Source organism: Neomonachus schauinslandi, chromosome 10, assembly GCF_002201575.2.
Source record: "Neomonachus schauinslandi chromosome 10, ASM220157v2, whole genome shotgun sequence".
NCBI classification, from domain to species: Eukaryota; Metazoa; Chordata; class Mammalia; order Carnivora; family Phocidae; genus Neomonachus; species Neomonachus schauinslandi.
In genome coordinates this window covers 65,789,160-65,808,178 of record NC_058412.1, presented here as the reverse complement: position 1 = coordinate 65,808,178, position 19,019 = coordinate 65,789,160, and the positions used below count along the sequence as shown (strand labels likewise).

The following is a 19,019-nucleotide window of genomic DNA, read 5'->3' as shown; positions in this document are numbered from 1 at the left end:
TTTGATAAAATTCTTAGTCTAAGGGGTGCCTGGGGGGCTCAGTCGGTTAAGCGGCTGGCTGATTATTGATTTCGGCTCAGGTCATGATCTCAGGGTCATGGGATCGAGCCCCACATTGGGGCTCCCTCTCCCTCTGCTCCTCTCTCTCTCTAATAAATCAACTCTTAAATTTCTTAGTCTAAAGTAATGAAGTAAAGACAATGAAAAAAATGACAATATAATACATGTACTTGATGGACTGTCTACCCTACTAATTATAAAAACAGGAAGAATACTAACAGCTAAGTTTTAATGAGTGCTTACTATGTGCCAGGGTAAATTCTCTGTATTTTCTCATTTAACTTTACAATACCTATCATTGAGGAAAACAAACTATCTTTAAAAAAATAAAAGTAGAGATAGATTTGACTTGATGCCATACTCTTGAGCTCCTCACTGGTATCACATCACTGAATAAAGAACTGAGAGGAAGCTGGACTCTTTTCCTATCAGGTTATACAACTGTACCTTCATTATTTTTGGCATTTTCCTATGGTTTGAAAAAAGTGTTGACAATTTTCTGCATCTATAACATTTCAGATGAGCAATTTCTATCCTATTGTGTTTCCTCACATATGGTGTTCTAGCTCAAACAGCACTAGTATTTTTAACTTGCACAATATTAGTAAGCCACTTTGAATTATTCTTCGCTGATAAGAATCCAAACTACCTAACATGAGAAAATTACATGTATTATTGAGGCTAGTGTGTTCACTGATTTTCAGACATAGATTACCCAGAATCACTGTATTTTACCACTGAAAGGGATCATAAAGACGATCTAATCTACCTTTTTTTTTTTTTTTTTTTTAAACAAATGAGAATCTACAGCAGACAGGTTTAAGTGTTTCTCCTAGGTCAGAGTAGCTAGTTAGTAGTAGAAAAAACTAACATTCCAGTGCTTTTTCTACATTAAAAAGTCACTATTAAAATCCACATTATTTTGCAGTGCCCTACAGAGGATGTACCAATCATAAGTAATGGGCATTTTCAAATAATTGGCACATTTTTATAATACTGTATTATCCCCAGTACTGAAATTTGACACTTATGACAATCAATTACATACTACTATTGTGTATCATTGTTCACATTTTTTTTCAGTATGTATGTCTTGTATTCCTAACTAGATTGTGACTTTTCTGTGGTAGGCATAATTACCTTTTTAAAATGCTTCTAACATCCCTCAATAAATCTACATATATATGAACTGCTTAACAATTGGAAAGAGATTGACATAAATATATTCATTTAGATTTTAGTCTTATACTACATGACTCAAAATAGAACCAAACAACTTTCATTTTGTATGGATGCAGGTGAATTTGTTTTGAAAGGGACAAAGTTGAGAAATTCCTCATTTATTCACAGCAAGCAGTTGGGAATGTCCCTGAAGGTGAGTGGTTTTAGGAGCTTGAAGAGATTGGTGAAGGATGGAATCAATATTAGAGGGACTGACGACAGAGTTGACTAAGTCTTAAAGACATGGGGTAGCATATCACATCAAACTGCTCAATCAAAACCCGAGCTAATAATGACCAAGGACTGACCATGAGTATGCCAACCCCCCATCAGTACTCTGCCTGTATTAAATCATCCACACCTGAGGACAACCTTAAGAATATTTTCATTTTGTGGATGAAGACATTGAAGCTCAGAGATAACAGATCATTTGCCCAACTGAAGCAGCTACTAAGGGGTGGAACAAGGATTCAAACACCGACTGTGCCGAAAGCCTATGCTCCCAGAGACTGATGACTAGGATAAAACCAGGTAAGTATGTGGTGTTTAATACAGTGCTGAACAAAGGCCTGGCTCTCAAGCAGGAGCTCAATTGTTAGTTCCCCCATTTTGGGGTTTTCAACCCGCTCTCCCCATACGTATTTACCCACCCAATCCTTATTCCCCAAACACGTATTTACACACACTCCACTCTTTTTACCAACTCAGTTGTGTAGGTAACTAGATATCAAACTTCTATTCATATATTCTTCTTCCTCATAGGAGGGACTTAAGCTCACGTATGTACAATGAGTCCGGCGACCAAATTCGACTCTCTCCACATTACTCCAGGTAAATGTAAATACATACTAATACTGGCCCTGGGTTACAAAACATGCGCACATGCATAGCTTGGTTATACAGCAGAATTCAACTCAATAAGGATTTTTCTTTTCCCATTATCCAGGCAAGTGCAAGAGTTACCATGGCTGATTCCAAAGACATTTGGCTCTGGTAGTGGAAACTGGGAAGCAATGGTGAAATGAGGTAAGAAAATCCGGGGCCAGAAGGTGGACGCAAGTCATCAACTTGCTCTTTTTGGATAAGCGCTACTAATACCAACCCCAACCTGCTGCCAAAGCCTACCGTCCCCTCCGCCCGATTCTGAACCCCATTCAGGCTGGAGCAGATGCACACACCGCGGGGAGTCTCGTTTGCAGGAGATGAGTGTTCCCTTGCTCTATTTTAATGCTTGCTGCCGGGCCGGGGAAGGAAGATTTGCCAGAAATCGTGGAGAACAGCGACAGCCAAGCTTTTTCAAGTAAAGACTAGTCAGCCCAGGAACAGCGAATCATGACTTGCACAGTATTTAACGGTTCACGTAAACAAGTTTCTCTCCTGCCTGCGTGCACTTTTGGAGCCAGCTGCCGCAGACGTGGGCAACGCCGCCGGGAGGCCTCCTGCCAGGCTCTGCGGGGACGCAGGCAGTACAGCCTCCAGCACCAGAGCCGAGGGCCGCGGGGGAGGCTCTGGGAACCACCCCTTGCCGATCCCCAAGGCCAAAGTGGGCCTTAATAAACACTCAGCCCGGCCCGATAAGAAAGGCCAAGTTCAAACACATATCGTTCAGCCTGGGGCGGGTCCGGGAAGGACGCCCAGAGATCCGACCACCAGCCCCTGCTTGGCCCTGCGGGCGCACCCGCTAGCTTGCGGGGCCGAGCCGGATTACTGCGCCTGCGCGCTCCGGCTCCGCCCCCAAGCCGCTTTCCGAGGCCGCGGCGCCGGGAGCCCGCCGTCGCTTAGCAACTTGCGAGTCACAGTCGCGGCCCTCCGCGCGCCCCTTTCCCCGCAGGGCTAGTCCCAGATCTTCCCGTGAGGCTCCTCGCTGCCTCGTGTCAGGCCGTGGGAGCCCATGGAGGTAAAGGAGGATAAGCAGCAGTAAGTGCTGGGGTTTGGTTTTCTTTCCCCTTCTGAAAATATTTCCTTCCTTCCTTCGGGGAGGGTGAAGTGAGACCCGAGGGGTGGGTCCTCGGGCCATCATTAGAGCTTCTCCTCTTCCATCCTAGTAGTTGAGCGCGCTTACCGGAATATATTTTTAAAACACTGGGCACCCACTGTGTGTCGGGCACTTTACATGCATTGCATCTGGCCCAACATTCTTCAAGTCCCATGGACTCATCCACTCCTTCTCACACCCTACATCTAAATTATTAGAAAATTCTGTAGCCTTTACTTTTAAAATATATCCAGAATTCCAGTATAATCCCCACCCTCGCCCAGCTACCAGCGTCTCTTACCTGGATGTTGTTAAGTCTCGGCTGCTCCGCTTGCCTCTCTGCAGCGTCCTCAACATAGCAGTCTGGTCTTTTTTTTTTTTTTTTTCCAACGTAGGTTAGATCACTATTCTCCATTGGCCCTTGCAGAGTAAGAGCTAGGGTCCTTACAGTGGCCTGTGGGACCTACACAAACTGCCCCTTTTCCTTTATTGGGTTTTACCGCTTGCCCTCCCACTCCACTTGGCTCCAGCACGCAGGCCTCCGTGCTAGCAGTGATTCTCAAAGTGTGCTTCCCTCCCGCCCATCCAGCATCACCTGAGAACTTATTAGAAATGCATATTCTTGCAGGCTCCCCACCACAGATATACTGAATCAGAAATTTGGAGTTGAGAAGAATAATCTGGGTTTTAAGAAGCCTCCAGGTGATTCTGATGTACCCTAAATTTTAAGTACTATTGACCAAGGTGTTAAAGCTAATACCACATGGCCAAGGGTATCTGCTTCCAAAGCCTATATTTTTGTCACTGAACAGTGGTTCTCAACATACATAAGAATCACCTGGAGAGCTGGTTAAAACAGTTTCCTGAGAATCTGCCTCAGGTTGGGATGGGGCCAGTGAATTTGTGCTTCTAACAAGGTAAATTGATGTCAATGCAGCTACTTCCGGGACCATACTTTGAGAAGCACCTAAGGACAGGTGCTTCTGTTGCAATGCTTTGACAGTTACAGTTCACTCTGCTAGAACACCCTTCCTCAAATATCCTCTTAGCTCGCTCCCCTCTTTCCTTTTTTCAGTTGCCACCTTCATAATGCAGCCTCTCTCCCACATACATGCACTTCTTTTCCCCATTCCCTGCTCTATTGTTGTCCTCAGCACTTAACACCATCCAAAAGGCTGTATGTTTTACTTATTATTTGATTTCTCCATCTGCCTTCCCTCACTAGAATGTAAGCTCTGTGAGGGCAGGAATTTTTGTTTTGTCACTCCCCTATCCTCAGTGCCGAGCAGCACCAGGCACAAAATTCAATAAATATCTGTTGAAAGAATGAATTATTCAATGTTATTGTCACATCTCTCTCAATAGGCATTCTTGCCCTTACCATGCAAAGGAGGAAACCAAGACTCAGATATTAAATGGCAGAGTTGGGATTCCAACCCAGGTCTAACTTTCTTCACTGCCCATTAGTGTTTTTGTATTTCCTTCTAGTAAGAAATTACTACAGAATCATATAGTTCACATTTATGTGTTAATCTATAACTACTCACACCACAATACTTAATTGAACAAATGCATATGTAAGCAAGCATATAGCCACAGTCGGACCTTCCTTCAAGGATGTGATGCTAGTGCAAGTGTATTGCTGAGTTACAACCATGAGAAGCAGATGGAAAAAATTGATATCAGATGTATATAATAAATTGATCATGACCTTTCCAGAGATATAAGTTTTTTTTTTTTAAGGTAATAGAAAAAGCCTTAGAAGTTATTCACACTTGACCAGTAATCAGTTTTTCCAAAACCTTTACAGAGAGCAATTTTTGTTGGGGCTGCAGGGAGCTAGAATCCAAGGGTGCTGGGAATGTCGTTTGTATGTGTACTGGAGTGGGGGTTGGGAGTATACAGCTACACTAAGCCAGACTAAAAAACAATCCCAGCAGATTCACCAGAAATATGCAAATACTGTAATGGCGGTCCATTTACCTGTGATGAACAGGATGCTTCCTCAGGTAGCTACTTAATGATGATTCACATTCCTCTATTTCATTCTTTATTTTCCAAGAATGTGAAATTTTAAAATACTGCCTTTTATAATCTCTGTCACTCTTTATTTAAAAGAGAAACTTTCTATAAATTCTTTCTAAACATTTTTTAATATTTAAAAAAATTCAATAATGTTCATTTTGGTACCAGTCTAGTTATTAAAAGCAAAAAGTGATGAGATTGAATTGATTTTTCTCAGGCCTACACAGTGGTCTTTTCCTGAAAAGGTAAATAATAGTGGTCATTTGGTAGCTTTTATAAGTTTTGCCAAGTGAACTTTTAAAATTAAATAGCTATCCTTGTCCAGGTGACTGAATTTACTAAGTAACTTTTCTTTTTAAGATTCATTCATTTATTTTAGAGAGAGAGAGTATGTGTGTAGGGTGAGGGAAGGAGGGACAGGGAGAGAGGGAGATAGAGAATCTCAAGCAGACTCCCCACTGAGCATGGAGCCTGACGCTGGGCTAGATCCCTGGATCCCAAGATCATGACCTGAGCCAGAATCAAGAGTCAAGCTCCATCCTGGACCCCAAGATCATGACCTGAGCCAAAATCAAGAGTCAGTCGCTCAACCTACTGGGTCACCCAGGCGCCCCTTAAGTAACTAACTTTTAAAGAAGATGAGTTAAGATTAGCATGTAACTCACCTTCATGAATAAATGCTGCAAACAGGATCTGTAACCATGATCAAATCACTACTCTTTTTTTATTCCAAGCAAGTGAAAGTCTGTACAATGCACTGGTGTATTGTTATGAATAATCATTATTAACACAAATCCCTTTATCTTTTATATGATTTAAAATGACAAGATACCCTTCCATATTTTAATTGCACAAGTCCCTTATAACTATTAATAAAGCCTAAATTGTCTTGACTGATACTTGAAATATATTTAAATTTTATTTTATACAATTATGACACAGTCCTAAAATGCTCATTGGGATACATTACTTACTATTTAATTCTGTTTTTCAGAGAGCATAAAATAGAAGATGCTGGTATAGTGTATGTAACTGAAAAAAAAGAAGAAATCAAACATGACAAAAAACCTGGAAAAAGTATACAACATTCAAAACCATGTGTCGGGAGAGGACGTGTATATTATGCGAAATTCATTCATACAAACGCAAGAACATTCAATGAACCAGTTCCCTACATAGATCCCAAAAAAGGGCCAGAAAAGCAGGTTGGATGGATGTTCCTTATATACAAATACAGATTTAGATTCAGAAGCTGTTTTGCAGGATAATTTGGTCACAGACTACATAAAGGATGTGACATATTTCAGACTAATACTTTTTATAATCCAGTAGTTAAAAGCAGTAACCTGAGACTATTCTCCCAAATAACTATTGCATATAAACAATATATAAAAAGGGAAAGAATCCAAATAACCATTTTTCTAGATTGAGTCAGATTATGGCCACTTAGTAGTGCTTGGCAGGTACCGAAGAAATCTATAATATTGTATTTGTGTCACATATTCTAATATAAAAAATTCCTATGATACTCTCTATAAAATAATAGCTACCATTTATTTAAAGTGTGTGAAGTGCTAGGGATGAGCTAAGTGTTTTATATAAGTTATATCCTTTAATCTGTGCAACAGTTTTTAGGGGTTAGTATTAGAAATATTTTACAGACGATAACATATCGTGATGAGATGACATGGTGAGCAAATGTCACAGTCGTGTTTCTGACCCAGGACTGTTGGTTTAGTCAAACCACACTTTTATTCTCTATCGTACTAAAATATATTTCATTATCTTCTTTCTTTAAAATTAGGTTTGTTGAGGTATAATTTATTCTGTTAGTTTCCTGTTCCTGATGTTACAAATTACCACAAATTTAAACACTAGCTTAAAGCAACACAAATTTATTCTCAACATTTCTTGAGCTCAGAAGTCCAAAATCAGTCTCCTTAGCTATTAGCAGGGCTGGTTTCCTTCTGGAGGATTTAAGGGAAAATCCAGTTCCTTGCCTTTTCCAGCTTTTAGAAGCTGCCTGCGCTCCTTGGCTCGTGGCCCCTTCCTCTTGAAAGCCAGCAGCATGGCATCTTCAAATCTTTCTCTGACTCTCCTGCCTCCCTCTTCCAAGGATGGGTGTGATTACATTGGGCCCACCTAGATAATCCTGGATAATGTCCTCTTCCCAAGATGTTTAACTTAATCTCAGCTGCAAAGTTCCTTTTGCCATGTGAGTTTATGTGTAGTTGTGATTTAACATTTAAATGGAGATTGCTTTTAGTGACCTATCTTCACATCAATAACATCCAATGTTCTTATCTTAAAATAGATAACATACCAGGTCACTGTGTTTGAATGGGAGATCTTCTTGGGGCAGGAATTAATGTAGTCATATATGCATTAATGTCATGTAATAAAACTTCATGTGGGCAATTTTAAGGCTATTTTGTTTTATAAATAAGCAATTATTGGGGGATTTAAAAGATATTGATAGTCCAGGCCTAAAATGGGGAAATAAGTCTGGTCCAGAAATCCAGGTTAGTGAAGTTCCCATGTTTCTTACAAAAGTTAATGAATGACTTCCTGAGCTCTAAGTCAGGGCTGAATTAAAACCTAACTGTTAACTGAACCCACCCTTACCTTGGAGATACTAAGGAAAAGAAATGGGTTTTAGAATGGAGATACAAATGTAAAAATCTCAAAAAATCAATCAACTACTTTTCTCTTACTCTTAGTTGATAGGTGTCTTGAGAAAGGTAGTATTAGGAGCTGCTGTCCCTATGGGGCAACATAATAGCAGTAGGATCCTTGTTTATGGGTACTAAAGGCTAACTGAGTCAGGGACCTTTAAGAGATGGTAAAAGGAAGTTTGAGATGAAGTAAGAGGACAGGGAAGAGAGGCTGCTGGTGGACATGAGTGAGGAGGTATAAAGAAAGACTGAAGATGCATCACAGAGTTAAGAGTGTATTTGTTTTGGGCGTGGAGTGAAGGCACTGTTCATATTTAAAAAACAAAAACAGCAATATAAGTGTATTCCCATGGACTCGAGGAGTAATAAAAGAATGCTCGTTTCACGTATCTGTACACTTTGTTCCTTTATTTAAGATGACAGGTTTCTTTTTAAAGGTTAGTTTGGTTGTTTTAAAAAATTAACTGGTTTAGAGTAGTGCTGGCTTTAATGCAAGAGTAAAGAAAATAATGTTGCCTAATATTTAAAGTGACACATCTGCTCTCCTATGTGTTTTGCTAAGATAACAGCTTAAGAACCTAACACCAGATTGGTTGGTTTTACTTATTTACAAGATATTTAAATAAAACAACCACACAGTTCTATATAGGGACATATAATTGGGGGTGCCAGAAAAAGTAAAAAAGCTGTAGCTCGGTCACTGCCAATCACAAGAGTTTGGTGGTCTTGTGTTTTTAAAAGAGATTATACTAGGTCACAATGTTCCAAAGTATATGTTTCAGAGCATTAGCCCTGCCTATGTGCTCAATAAAATAACATTCCAAAGTCAATACATTTTGGAAAAGCTATATATTTAGATCTTAAAGCTTCACAAATCCCATTTGTATAGAAAGGTTCTAAAAAATCCTGTGATAAACTTATTTCACTTTACTTACCTCAGTATTTCCCAAATTTATTTAACTTTGGAAACCTTTTTTATATAACACCTTTTAATATGCCACAGAACTAGTATTCCACAGAACACAATTTAGGAATAACTTATCAGGGACATTATGGGTTGCTTAAAAAGAGCTATTTTCAGCACTCCCAGTGTCCGCAGCAAAATAGAGATGAACATAGATACAATGTACCTCTAGTGTTTCCCATAACACTTCAATGTTTTAAAGCCTTTGAGCTCCCCTAATAAAACGTGATTCTCTGTAAAGTGTTGTCAAAAGTCCGTATTTCCCTAGGAATCCCCCAAGGAGAATTTTGTGTTCCACAGAGGACCGCCCCCAGCAGCAGCCGTCTTTGTCAGGCTGCCGTGGAGTTCTACCTACCACCTCTTGCATTCTCTTAACTGGCTTCTCCAGGTTGCCCCAGTTGCCTTTACTACTTCTCCGCCCAAGATTCTCCCTTAATTTCCCAAAGAATGAAAACTAATTAATGTCTCAATGCCTTTCTGAAGGCTTAGAGATAGCAGAAGTATAACAAAGACCGCCTCACAGTGGTTTCCAAAGGTGGCTAAGGAGTTCACAGTATAATGGCCATCAGGTCTTCCACGGGTGGGGGTTAGTGGGAGCCTCTTCCTCAGGAATCTCTAGATGTCTCCATACCATGGAGCTGCAATGACTGTTATCCTGAAGCAGGAAAGACCGGTCTTGGGCTAGAAGGGGAGGCATCCTGCTTTCTCTGGGTCCAAAGTTCTGAACTGAGATCAACTACCTCTTTAGGCAAAACCCCTTCCACAATCTGCAAGAGTTGGACTGACCCCCGAAGCCTAGACAAAGCAATCACAGTAGAAAACTTTTCCCAGTTTGGCTTATTTCATCATAAATAATTCATATCAACCCCTCACAATCCACTTCAAGTGATGGTGCAGTAAATTTTTATACTTAGTCTTTCCCTTCAACATGGAGTGAAGGAAAAAAACAAGCTCTCACCTATCTCTTTAATCTTATCATCTTTTATGAGCAAATGCTTGTACCAACATGGCATGTACATGTGCACAGGCCCATATACATTCTCACTCTTCCAGGAACAAACCAGACTCTTCAGGCAAAGGGCAGACTATCCAGAAATAGAAAACAGAAAAACAGCATTTTTTGAACTGTAGGATTTCATTCTGCTGAAGTGAAGCTTCATCCCACTTACAACACCCATCAGAATACTTCCCCAGCTCTGAGGTCTTCAAGTCATCAGTCACACTTGAGGAAACATTGTTCATTATTTCCTTTATATTTTGTGAAACTAAAGAGACCATTTTGGTAAAATTCTAAATTCATAAGAAATCTTGAGAGGTGAATTGATTATCTCTGCTTTTGGGGTAACTTTTGCAATATATTCTTGTTCAAAAAATAATTGAATGCTGCCAGGCATTTGCTAGCAGTTTGCTCATCCCAGAGTCACTTACATGGTAACTTGGGTGTTAGCAAAATAAGTTTCTGATCAACAAAAGAAGATAATATACAGTGTACTCTTTAAAACCTGGTCATAGAAGATCTTTCTCAAGATACTTAAAATCTCTCTATTGTTACTTCTGAAATAATTTAAGTAGGTTTGTGCTTCTGTGGCTTTGCATTCTACAGCAGATTTGATAAAGCAATGTAGCACGGAAATTAGAGGCATGCATGGATGGAGGCAAGGGTCTGACTTGGACAGCTCTGTTGTCTGCTAGGGATACACTTTGGGGAAGTTAATCTCCCAGCAGTTTTCTCATCTATAAAGTGGGTATATCTACTCGCAGAATCATGGTGAGGGTAAGTGAGAAAAGGCCTATAAATCTGAGACGCTGAGGCATAATAAGCACTATCATAATCGTGCAGTGGAGGAGGCCTGCAAGAAGCAGGCATTCTGACAACAGTTAGATGTGACTATTTTCAGCCAGATAGTGAGAAGACACCATCTGTTTAGTAATCTGTTCTAGAATTCCCAGGATCGACATCAAGTAGTCTTAAGTTTTGTAATTCACCTTTCAGCCCATCTCTCCTGTTCTCCAAAATTCCCTGGTTCCTAAATTCCTTTGATCTCTGCAAACGTATTCATTACCCAGGGGTTACAATTTGTCATTGGCCTAAAAACTTTAAACTCATTTAAAGTTGCCAAGTGAGGTCTAACTCTCTCTTACATTAGTCAGGGCTCAGTTCCCTCTTAGGTCCACGTTCATCCTGTCTTTTTCAGCTTGAAGATAATTTCCCTTAACGAAGAACCTAAGTTGAGGAGCTCTGATTTTTTGCTCTGAATTGCATACTCTTCTTCAAATTCTTAGACTTTCTGTGATTTCTTGATATAAGATTTTTTTTTCTCCCAGAAAACCCTATTTTTGCTGCCTTTGGTATATTTCATTAATTTCTTCTAAGCTTCTTGACAATCTCCTGACAAGGTGACCCCATGAAATTATTTTTTTTAATTTGATATTGTACACCTCTTTTATACATGCCTGTCTTTTTAGAAACTAAGCTACTTTGGGAGCTGACTCCCTGTGGAGTCAGATAGATGTCTTCAAATGCCTCTTACTTTTCATAGCACTGTAGCTTCAATTGCACTGTCAGAATTTTACTTATGTGAATCTCATATTCATCCCCCTTGAATCATATTTTTCAAATCTCTGACTACAAAATCATGGTTGATTTTTTAAAAGCCTGATCTCTCTCCTCAAAGCCCAAAGTAGGTGTTCGATTATACCTAAAGTTTCTTTCACTGTCTAATAATATCCAAGAACTCCCAGGTGTCACAGTTGCCCTTTCCCAAGGTTGTCTTAAGTCTACCTGATCAACCAGATTTAAAAGAAAAATGTTTACTTAGAATTAAGTTTGGTAAGTTTCCCCTCACTGTTTTCACAACTTCTAAGAGATCAGATTCTAATATGTGCTCATGGAGAATCTATCAATTCTCCCTTTCCTGGGTACTTAAGTCAGGTTTTACCATCAAAAATACAGTAACATTGGAGATATTTTTCGTTAGAACAAAGTTTTTCAAACTGAGGCATTAGGTGGGTTATAAAGCACTGTGGTTTGCAACTAGCATTGTGGAATGAAATGGAAGAGATAAATGATAAAATAGAAAAATAGTCAGGTGTACTGCATGTAGTAAGAATAAATATTGTGAAACTGAGTTTTATGTTTGTGTATGCATTGTGTGTTCTTGCATGGCAGAATCTATTTCACGGTGTGCATCATGGACTGAAAACTATGAAAAGCACCATCTTAGATAATACATTATTTGTATTTTCATAATGAAAAGTATAGAACATAATTTTTAGATTAAATCAAGCCATATATATACATGTATGTACATATATATAATAAAATGGTAGTACAAAATATAGAAATATAACTACTTGATTTTTACCACTCCACTTCTGTTGACAGGAAGTAGTTTAAGAATTTAGCAGCTATCTTTTAGCTAAAAATATGTGATAATTCACTTTTAAGTACCTTTTAAAAAATTCAGTCTTTGTAAAAATATACTTATTCCTAGATCTCAGGATTCCATTTTAGTACTAGAATATCCAATAACTTATTGAATCAAATCACTGAACATTCAGACATCAAGCAGCACATGAAAATGTTCTAAGGTATTCAGTTTTGTGTTTCCAATTTTTTTCCCATAAAGGGTGACTGGTGGTCACATGGTAAAAGACTGGAGCATCCCTTCCAACCATCTTATGACACTAAGAGCACCCAGAGGAGTGACTTTCAAAAACCAGCATGTCCATTGGTTTTGCCAGTCAAACACAGCAAGTTGCAAAAGCCTTCTTGTGGAATAGGTAAGTTTAGCTGTGATAAAACTTCTTTCCCATTCTCTCACATTACTGCTATCGAATTAAGGTGTATTAGATGTACTGGCACCTCCTGAGAAAATTACTTCTCTATAGGAGTTGAAAATACACATACAGCAAATGCAACCCTTAACAAGTCTGTTCTTTATCCCTTCTTGGTGGACAGCTTATCTCCAAACATATTTACTATAACATAATAAAAATTGGCTTGATCATTGATAACACCAGCCTCCAAGTCACATACTTAGTAGCGTTCTGCTCATTATTGTTGTCACCAAACTTTAAAAAGTATAACTAAGTAAAATTGTAGGCAGTATTTCTCTAAGCACACTCTGAGGGACACTAGTTCCTTATGATGTTTGTAGATGCTGCTCAAAAAAAGAGGGAAGTGGTCAAATAAGTTTTGTAAAAACTGAATTTATAAAGCCAAACAGATGTTTTAAGCCATAGAACTCTTAAAACCCTTACTGTAAGCACAAGCATAATGTATTCCAAGAAGAGGACTAAAGAATGTTTTGTTTTCCCCAATATTGACCACCTCACCCTTTTTTGAGGAGATTATTTCAGATGACTGGTATCCCATAAACAATGTAGGAAATACTGTTACATGGACTGTTAAAACATTGTCCGATCTTAAAGTTATTTACCTGACAACGTTATTATAATAAACTAAGTCTTTCATATTTAGTCAGTTTCTATCTGTTTCCTACCACATTTTCTAGTCATCTCTACTGCTGCAGTAGAATTTAGCAGGTCTTAAAGAAGTGCAGGATCAAGTCGAAACAAAAATGTATTTATTGAGTACCCACTCTGGTTGTCACTCCATATAAAAGTTCATAAGCTAAACTTCAAATAATTTTCTGAACATGACAGTAGATAACAAAGGCTTACTTTTATCGGTCAGCTGTCCCTTACTTAATTTTAACCTTCAGGCCTCTGTGATCTGGCCAGTTTAGTTAAGGATACAAAGGGCAGGTAGATTGAAGATCAGAGCATTACAAAATGGTCATATTCAGCATGATTTCCACTTCAAGGGTGGTAGTTAATGGAGAGGACTGTTAGATAATCTGTAACGTGATCTCTCCTTTAGAAAGGTAATGAAGTTTGCACTTCTGATTCAGGATGGTAGACTGAACATAGACATCTAAATCCCCCACCTCCCAAGACTCTATTAAGTGATAGTAAAGCAATCAACCCATAAAGATGAAGAGAATGGAAAGAAGAACTTTCTGCAGTGTGGGAAGGAATGAAAACTTGTTGATGTATTAAAGAAAGCAAAGAAGCAATAGCCCAGAAAAGACAGAGGGAAAGGCAGCAAAGAGCCAATCTACCCGAAAGAACCTCAAAGTAGCTAGAGGCTCAGTCAGCAGGCAAAGCAGAAGGCAAGAATGAATCCAAGGAGAGAATCCAAGGGTGACCTGAAAGTCTGTCTTTTAAATAATCACTCCAGTCATGAACATTCTATTCTACACCAATATTAAGACTAGTGGAGCCCAGTGTCTCAGCCAGCTAGTCAATTACTACACCAGTTACTTTTTTTTTTGTAATTCAAGTTGATCTCTTATCCTATTCTTAGTTTATGAATGGACAGCCAAAGATTACAATTATGCCAAATTATTATTTTTTTTTAATGTTTGGAGGGTAAAGTCAAGGAAACATCACAGAACATAAAACAACAACAGCAGCAACAACAAAAAACTAGAAAATATGAGAGAATAAAAGCAAAGTGGAGAATCAGTCTGGGAGGTCCAACTTTTCTGGAGCTCCAGAAAAGCAAGGAATAAAATTGAAACTGGAGATAATTATCAACACATAAAACTTATTGAGCACATACTATTTGCCAAGCACTTTATGGAACTTCCTAAATATTGCTCATTCAATTCTCATTCCAACCCTAAGGAATATATTAGTATGGTAATATTATTAATACTCTCATTTTTCAGATAAGAAAGCAAGCACAGAGTTTAAATAATTTGCCCAAGGCTACAGAGCAAATAACTGGTATTTGAACTCAGTCTACCTCCAATTAAAACCAGTACTCTAGAATAATAGAATAACACAGCCTCTAGAATAATAAAAAAGTTTCCCAATGTAAGAGAGTGAGGCATTAAAGGAGTCTACTGAGTGCTTCTAAGTATGAAGGGACAAAAGATACAACCTATATATCATTATGAAATTGCAAAGCAATAATTACAAAAAGAAGATTCTGTAAGTTTCCATAAAGAGAAAGAAAAATTAGTCACTGTCTAAGAAATAAGAATCAGTATGGAATCAAGAAGTACTGATGCAAAAGTGAAATGGAGTTATGTCTTCAAAGTTTCCAGGGGAAAATTTTTTTTAGTTGGAAAAGAGGGTTTATTTAACACAAATACTAGAACCATTCTTTTTCAAGTGGCACCAGGCTTTGGACACAGTGAGAAAAAAACGTAGTCCCAGCACAATATTTGGCCCTGAAGTGAACAAAATTCATACACTTATATTATAAATGCTATTTTGTAGTTTTCAACTTTTAGCATTATATAGATACAGTATGGAAATTTTAAATGTGTGTACAGAACAGAATTATGTTACTAGCCTTAACAAGAAAAGCACATCAACAGTTGACAGAAGATGGGAAGTAGAAAGAAGGCCACTAATATCTTTATTTAACATGAGTACCCAAGAGATACTACCCAAAGCAGATGAAACAAGGAATAGAAGTTTAAGGTTGAAGTCAAAGGAACTAATATAAGAACCAATTTCTCTCTCTAGCCCTGACCTCTTTGCTGAACCTCGAACTCCCGTCCAGCCACCAACCTAACATCTTTTCTTGGAGAGCTAATCTCCTTTCAAACTTAACATGGCTCAGATAGAACAGTTCCTTTCCCCCATTCAAACCTGTCCCCTGCCAGTTTTCCTCTTTTCAATAAATGCCACTTCTATTCCCCCTCAAGTTTGGATAACCTAGAAGTCATTCCAAAACTCCCTACTCTCTATAGCCAATCCATCAGCAAATCTTGACACCTCTATCTCCAAAATATACTCCAAATCTTCTTACTAATGTTGTACAGTTCCTGTTACCCTGCTTTCTCTCTTTCTCCTGCAAAATATGTTTTCCACACCATTGTTAGAAGGATCTTTTAAAAACACAAATGATATTGCTTTCCTCCATTAGATGAGTTACTTCTCATTGTTTGTAAAGTTGATTTCAAATTCCTCCTCATGGCCTACACGGTCCTGTTTAATCTATGGAATCTATCCCCTATTGCTCATGATATCATGAGAGGGACATTTCAAGAAGGGGCAATTAACTCAGGCCAAGGAGGCAGAGAATGTTCTCTGAAAATCATGGTTATTTCCAAAATGATTTATGCCTGTGCATTTGTTACTGTATTTCCATAATTAATTTATTCTTGTAAATTAAAATCTGAGTACTAAGAGAGTTTCTAGAATACATTCAAAGTTGGATACTTTGGAAAGGCTTGCCAAAAGGTGATGAACTTTAAAAAAAAAAAGATTTTATTTATTTACTTGGGGTGGGGGGGGAGACAGAACGTGAGCAGGGGGAGGAGCAGAGGGAGAGGGACAAGTAGATGTGGGGCTTGATCTCACGATCCTGATATCATGACCTGAGCCAAAATCAAGAGTTGGATGCTTAACTGAGCGACCCGGGTGCCCCCCAAAGTCACTAACTTTTAAAAGTGCTAATTAGGTGTGGACAAAATCACTACAAGAGAGGAGCTGGAATGAATTTTTTAAATCTTGAAGGATTCTGCAGTCATTTTATTTCAGATGTGTCTTTAAGTTTCCATTCTGTTTTAAAGAAACAAACTAGAAAGGTTACATTAGGGGTGTGGTTTACACAAGAAACACACAGTGCAATTCCAATCAATGGATACTCCCGCAAAGGAAATGCATTGGCATTCCAGTAAAAATTTGGAGACTGAACTGGTTAGAATAAAGTATCTAAGTTTAGTATATATAATACTCCACAATTCTTTGTTTTAACTTTTTTGGTTAAGTAACCAGTCAGATCCCAGTTTTTTCTCATAAGGTGGGGTTGCTTCTACTCTAGTTCAGTATGGGACATGGTAGAAGATGAGAGCAGAGAGCTAGGTTTTGTTCTAGGATGACCAGGCAAGGCCCAGCCATTTCATAAGAGACCCCCAACCCCCCAACATCAATGCCTATCGGTCTGTTCTGTTGTGCCAGTCTATTTTCCCAGAGTGGAATCCTCCAAACCTCTGCTGGAGTGAGGAACAAAAAATCTGGGAATTTCTCCAATAATCCTCTGTTGGAAACTTCACCTTGTCACATGCTCCCTGCCCCAGAGCTGTCAGATGCCTCCATTTTTGGAGCCTTACTGGGACCCCACCCCATCCCCATAAGCACTTAGCTTCCAGTTTTTTTTTGTGGTCTACTCAAGTTCATTGCCATTTAACAATCTGCTTTCCAGTTTCCAAATTTGTTATTATTTTTGCTCTCATTTAGTTCTCTTTTTTCCTAAGGATTTAAGCTTTTCAAGGTCTTTACTATCATTGTACTGGTGTTTTGGGAGGGGGTGAGGGAAATGCAGATGTTGAATTTGTCATGTTTAACTGGAAATCATGGTCATCTTATCACCATCAATACTCCCTCCCCGTAGAATTTAATACTGATTTAGCACTTATAGTGGTTTGATCCTAGGCCCATTACTTAAATTTCATCATTTTATTTCCTCAATTCAAGAAGTGGGAATAATAATCCCTACTTTGCAGGATTGTTAGGAGAAATAAAAAATATGTCAAGTGCCTACCACAGTGCTTGGTACATAGGAGACAACAAATGGAAGTTATTTCTTTTATTAATTATTGCATTGTACTACGTTAGGTTGGAATTTAGCTTTGGAAACCAGGTGTGGAAGTCTCACTTTTTCCTTCCTCGCCCTCCCTCCTCCTTACCAACCTGTCCTCCTGCCTCTCCTCCTCTGTCTCTGTCTCTCTGTTCTTGTATTGGTGTTTCTCATTGCCAAATTCATTATTGTATCCCAGGTCCTCATACAATGCCCAGATTCAACAAATATTTATTGATTAATTTAATGATAATTACATATTATTCAACAGATTAAAGACATAATGTAATTTAGACAAACATACACAATACAATATAGGCCTGCAATTTATTCATATTTTGGATGGTGTTTGGATACTAGTGAAAAGGGTTTTTAAGAGGAAATATTTGAGCATGACATTTTAAAATATATATAGTTTGTATATTCCAGATTTTACATATATATGTGCATGTGCATACAGACATAGAAACTGTGGATGTAAACATGCATCATACCAATTAAAAGTCATCTCCTGGTCATTCTGTTCCATCAGCCCACTTAATTATGCCTGGTCTTTGGCATTTCAGCAATGTCATCTTGTGCTGATAATGAAAGTGCCCTTTATTCTTATACCACTACACAATTTCCTGGCTGCCATCCATGGTCACTTCAACAAATGGCTGGGCTCCATCATATCTGAGTCACTATAAGAATAAGTGTTCACTTTAGGTTTTATATCATAAAACTTTATAAATTGGAAAGGCTGATCTAATTTGTGAGGAAAGTCCTACTTAAATAAAACTTTGAGTCTTTTTCAATGACTTGATATTTTAATGTTTTCTTGAATTGCAAAATCAGATTATTATTATCATTAAAAATAGTTTTCTGAAGTAGGCTTTAGTTTGTGTTGCTTCTTTTGCACCAAGGTGTAGCTTAATAATGATTTCTTGCAATAGTTATGTTCGAGTTTTTTCACTGTATTTTGAAAATCTATACCGTTATTTTTTACATTAATAATACTTTTATATAAGATCAAAATAAATACTACTTAGAAGAATGGAGTTTCTGATAGAAAAATATTAGTGATGAATGTTTTTTAAGTAGACACACACAAAAAGTTAAGAAAATTTCCCAAAGTAAAAGTTGCTGAGTTCCCACCAATAAAAGAATCAAGTTGTGTGTTTGAATAAATTCTGTCTTTGTTGATAAAATATAGATGGCCTGACACCAACTTGTTTGGCGTATCCTTGTTTAGAAAATTTCTGTTTTAATTAGATCAAGTTTCCAAGAAACAGAGAGTGGATTTCAAACATTCTTCATGGACTTTGCCTTATGTTTTGTAATCCTCATGTAACAAGGCTTCTTTAAAAGTAATTACTTTGGGTTCAGTTTGAATTCTGAAGTAGAATAACCACAAAGAACTTGAATATCTTCTTTGATGTTTTCCTACTTGATGTTCTTCACTATTGTGGGCTTCTTTAAAAGTCTCATATATTTGCATAAATTAATATGGTA

General features: G+C 38.1%; 1 protein-coding gene across 1 annotated transcript in view; it reads left to right on the top strand.

Annotated features, from left to right (window-relative positions):
* Window positions 1-3,172: 3,172 nt before the first annotated feature.
* Window positions 3,173-19,019, top strand: part of C10H2orf73 (chromosome 10 C2orf73 homolog) — a 22,975-nt gene continuing 7,128 nt past the window's right edge. Inside the window, exons 1-3 of the mRNA XM_021701210.1 lie at window positions 3,173-3,198; window positions 6,276-6,486; window positions 12,550-12,703. Of these exons, the coding sequence (XP_021556885.1) occupies window positions 3,173-3,198; window positions 6,276-6,486; window positions 12,550-12,703 (391 nt within the window). The remainder of the gene's footprint in view (window positions 3,199-6,275; window positions 6,487-12,549; window positions 12,704-19,019) is intronic.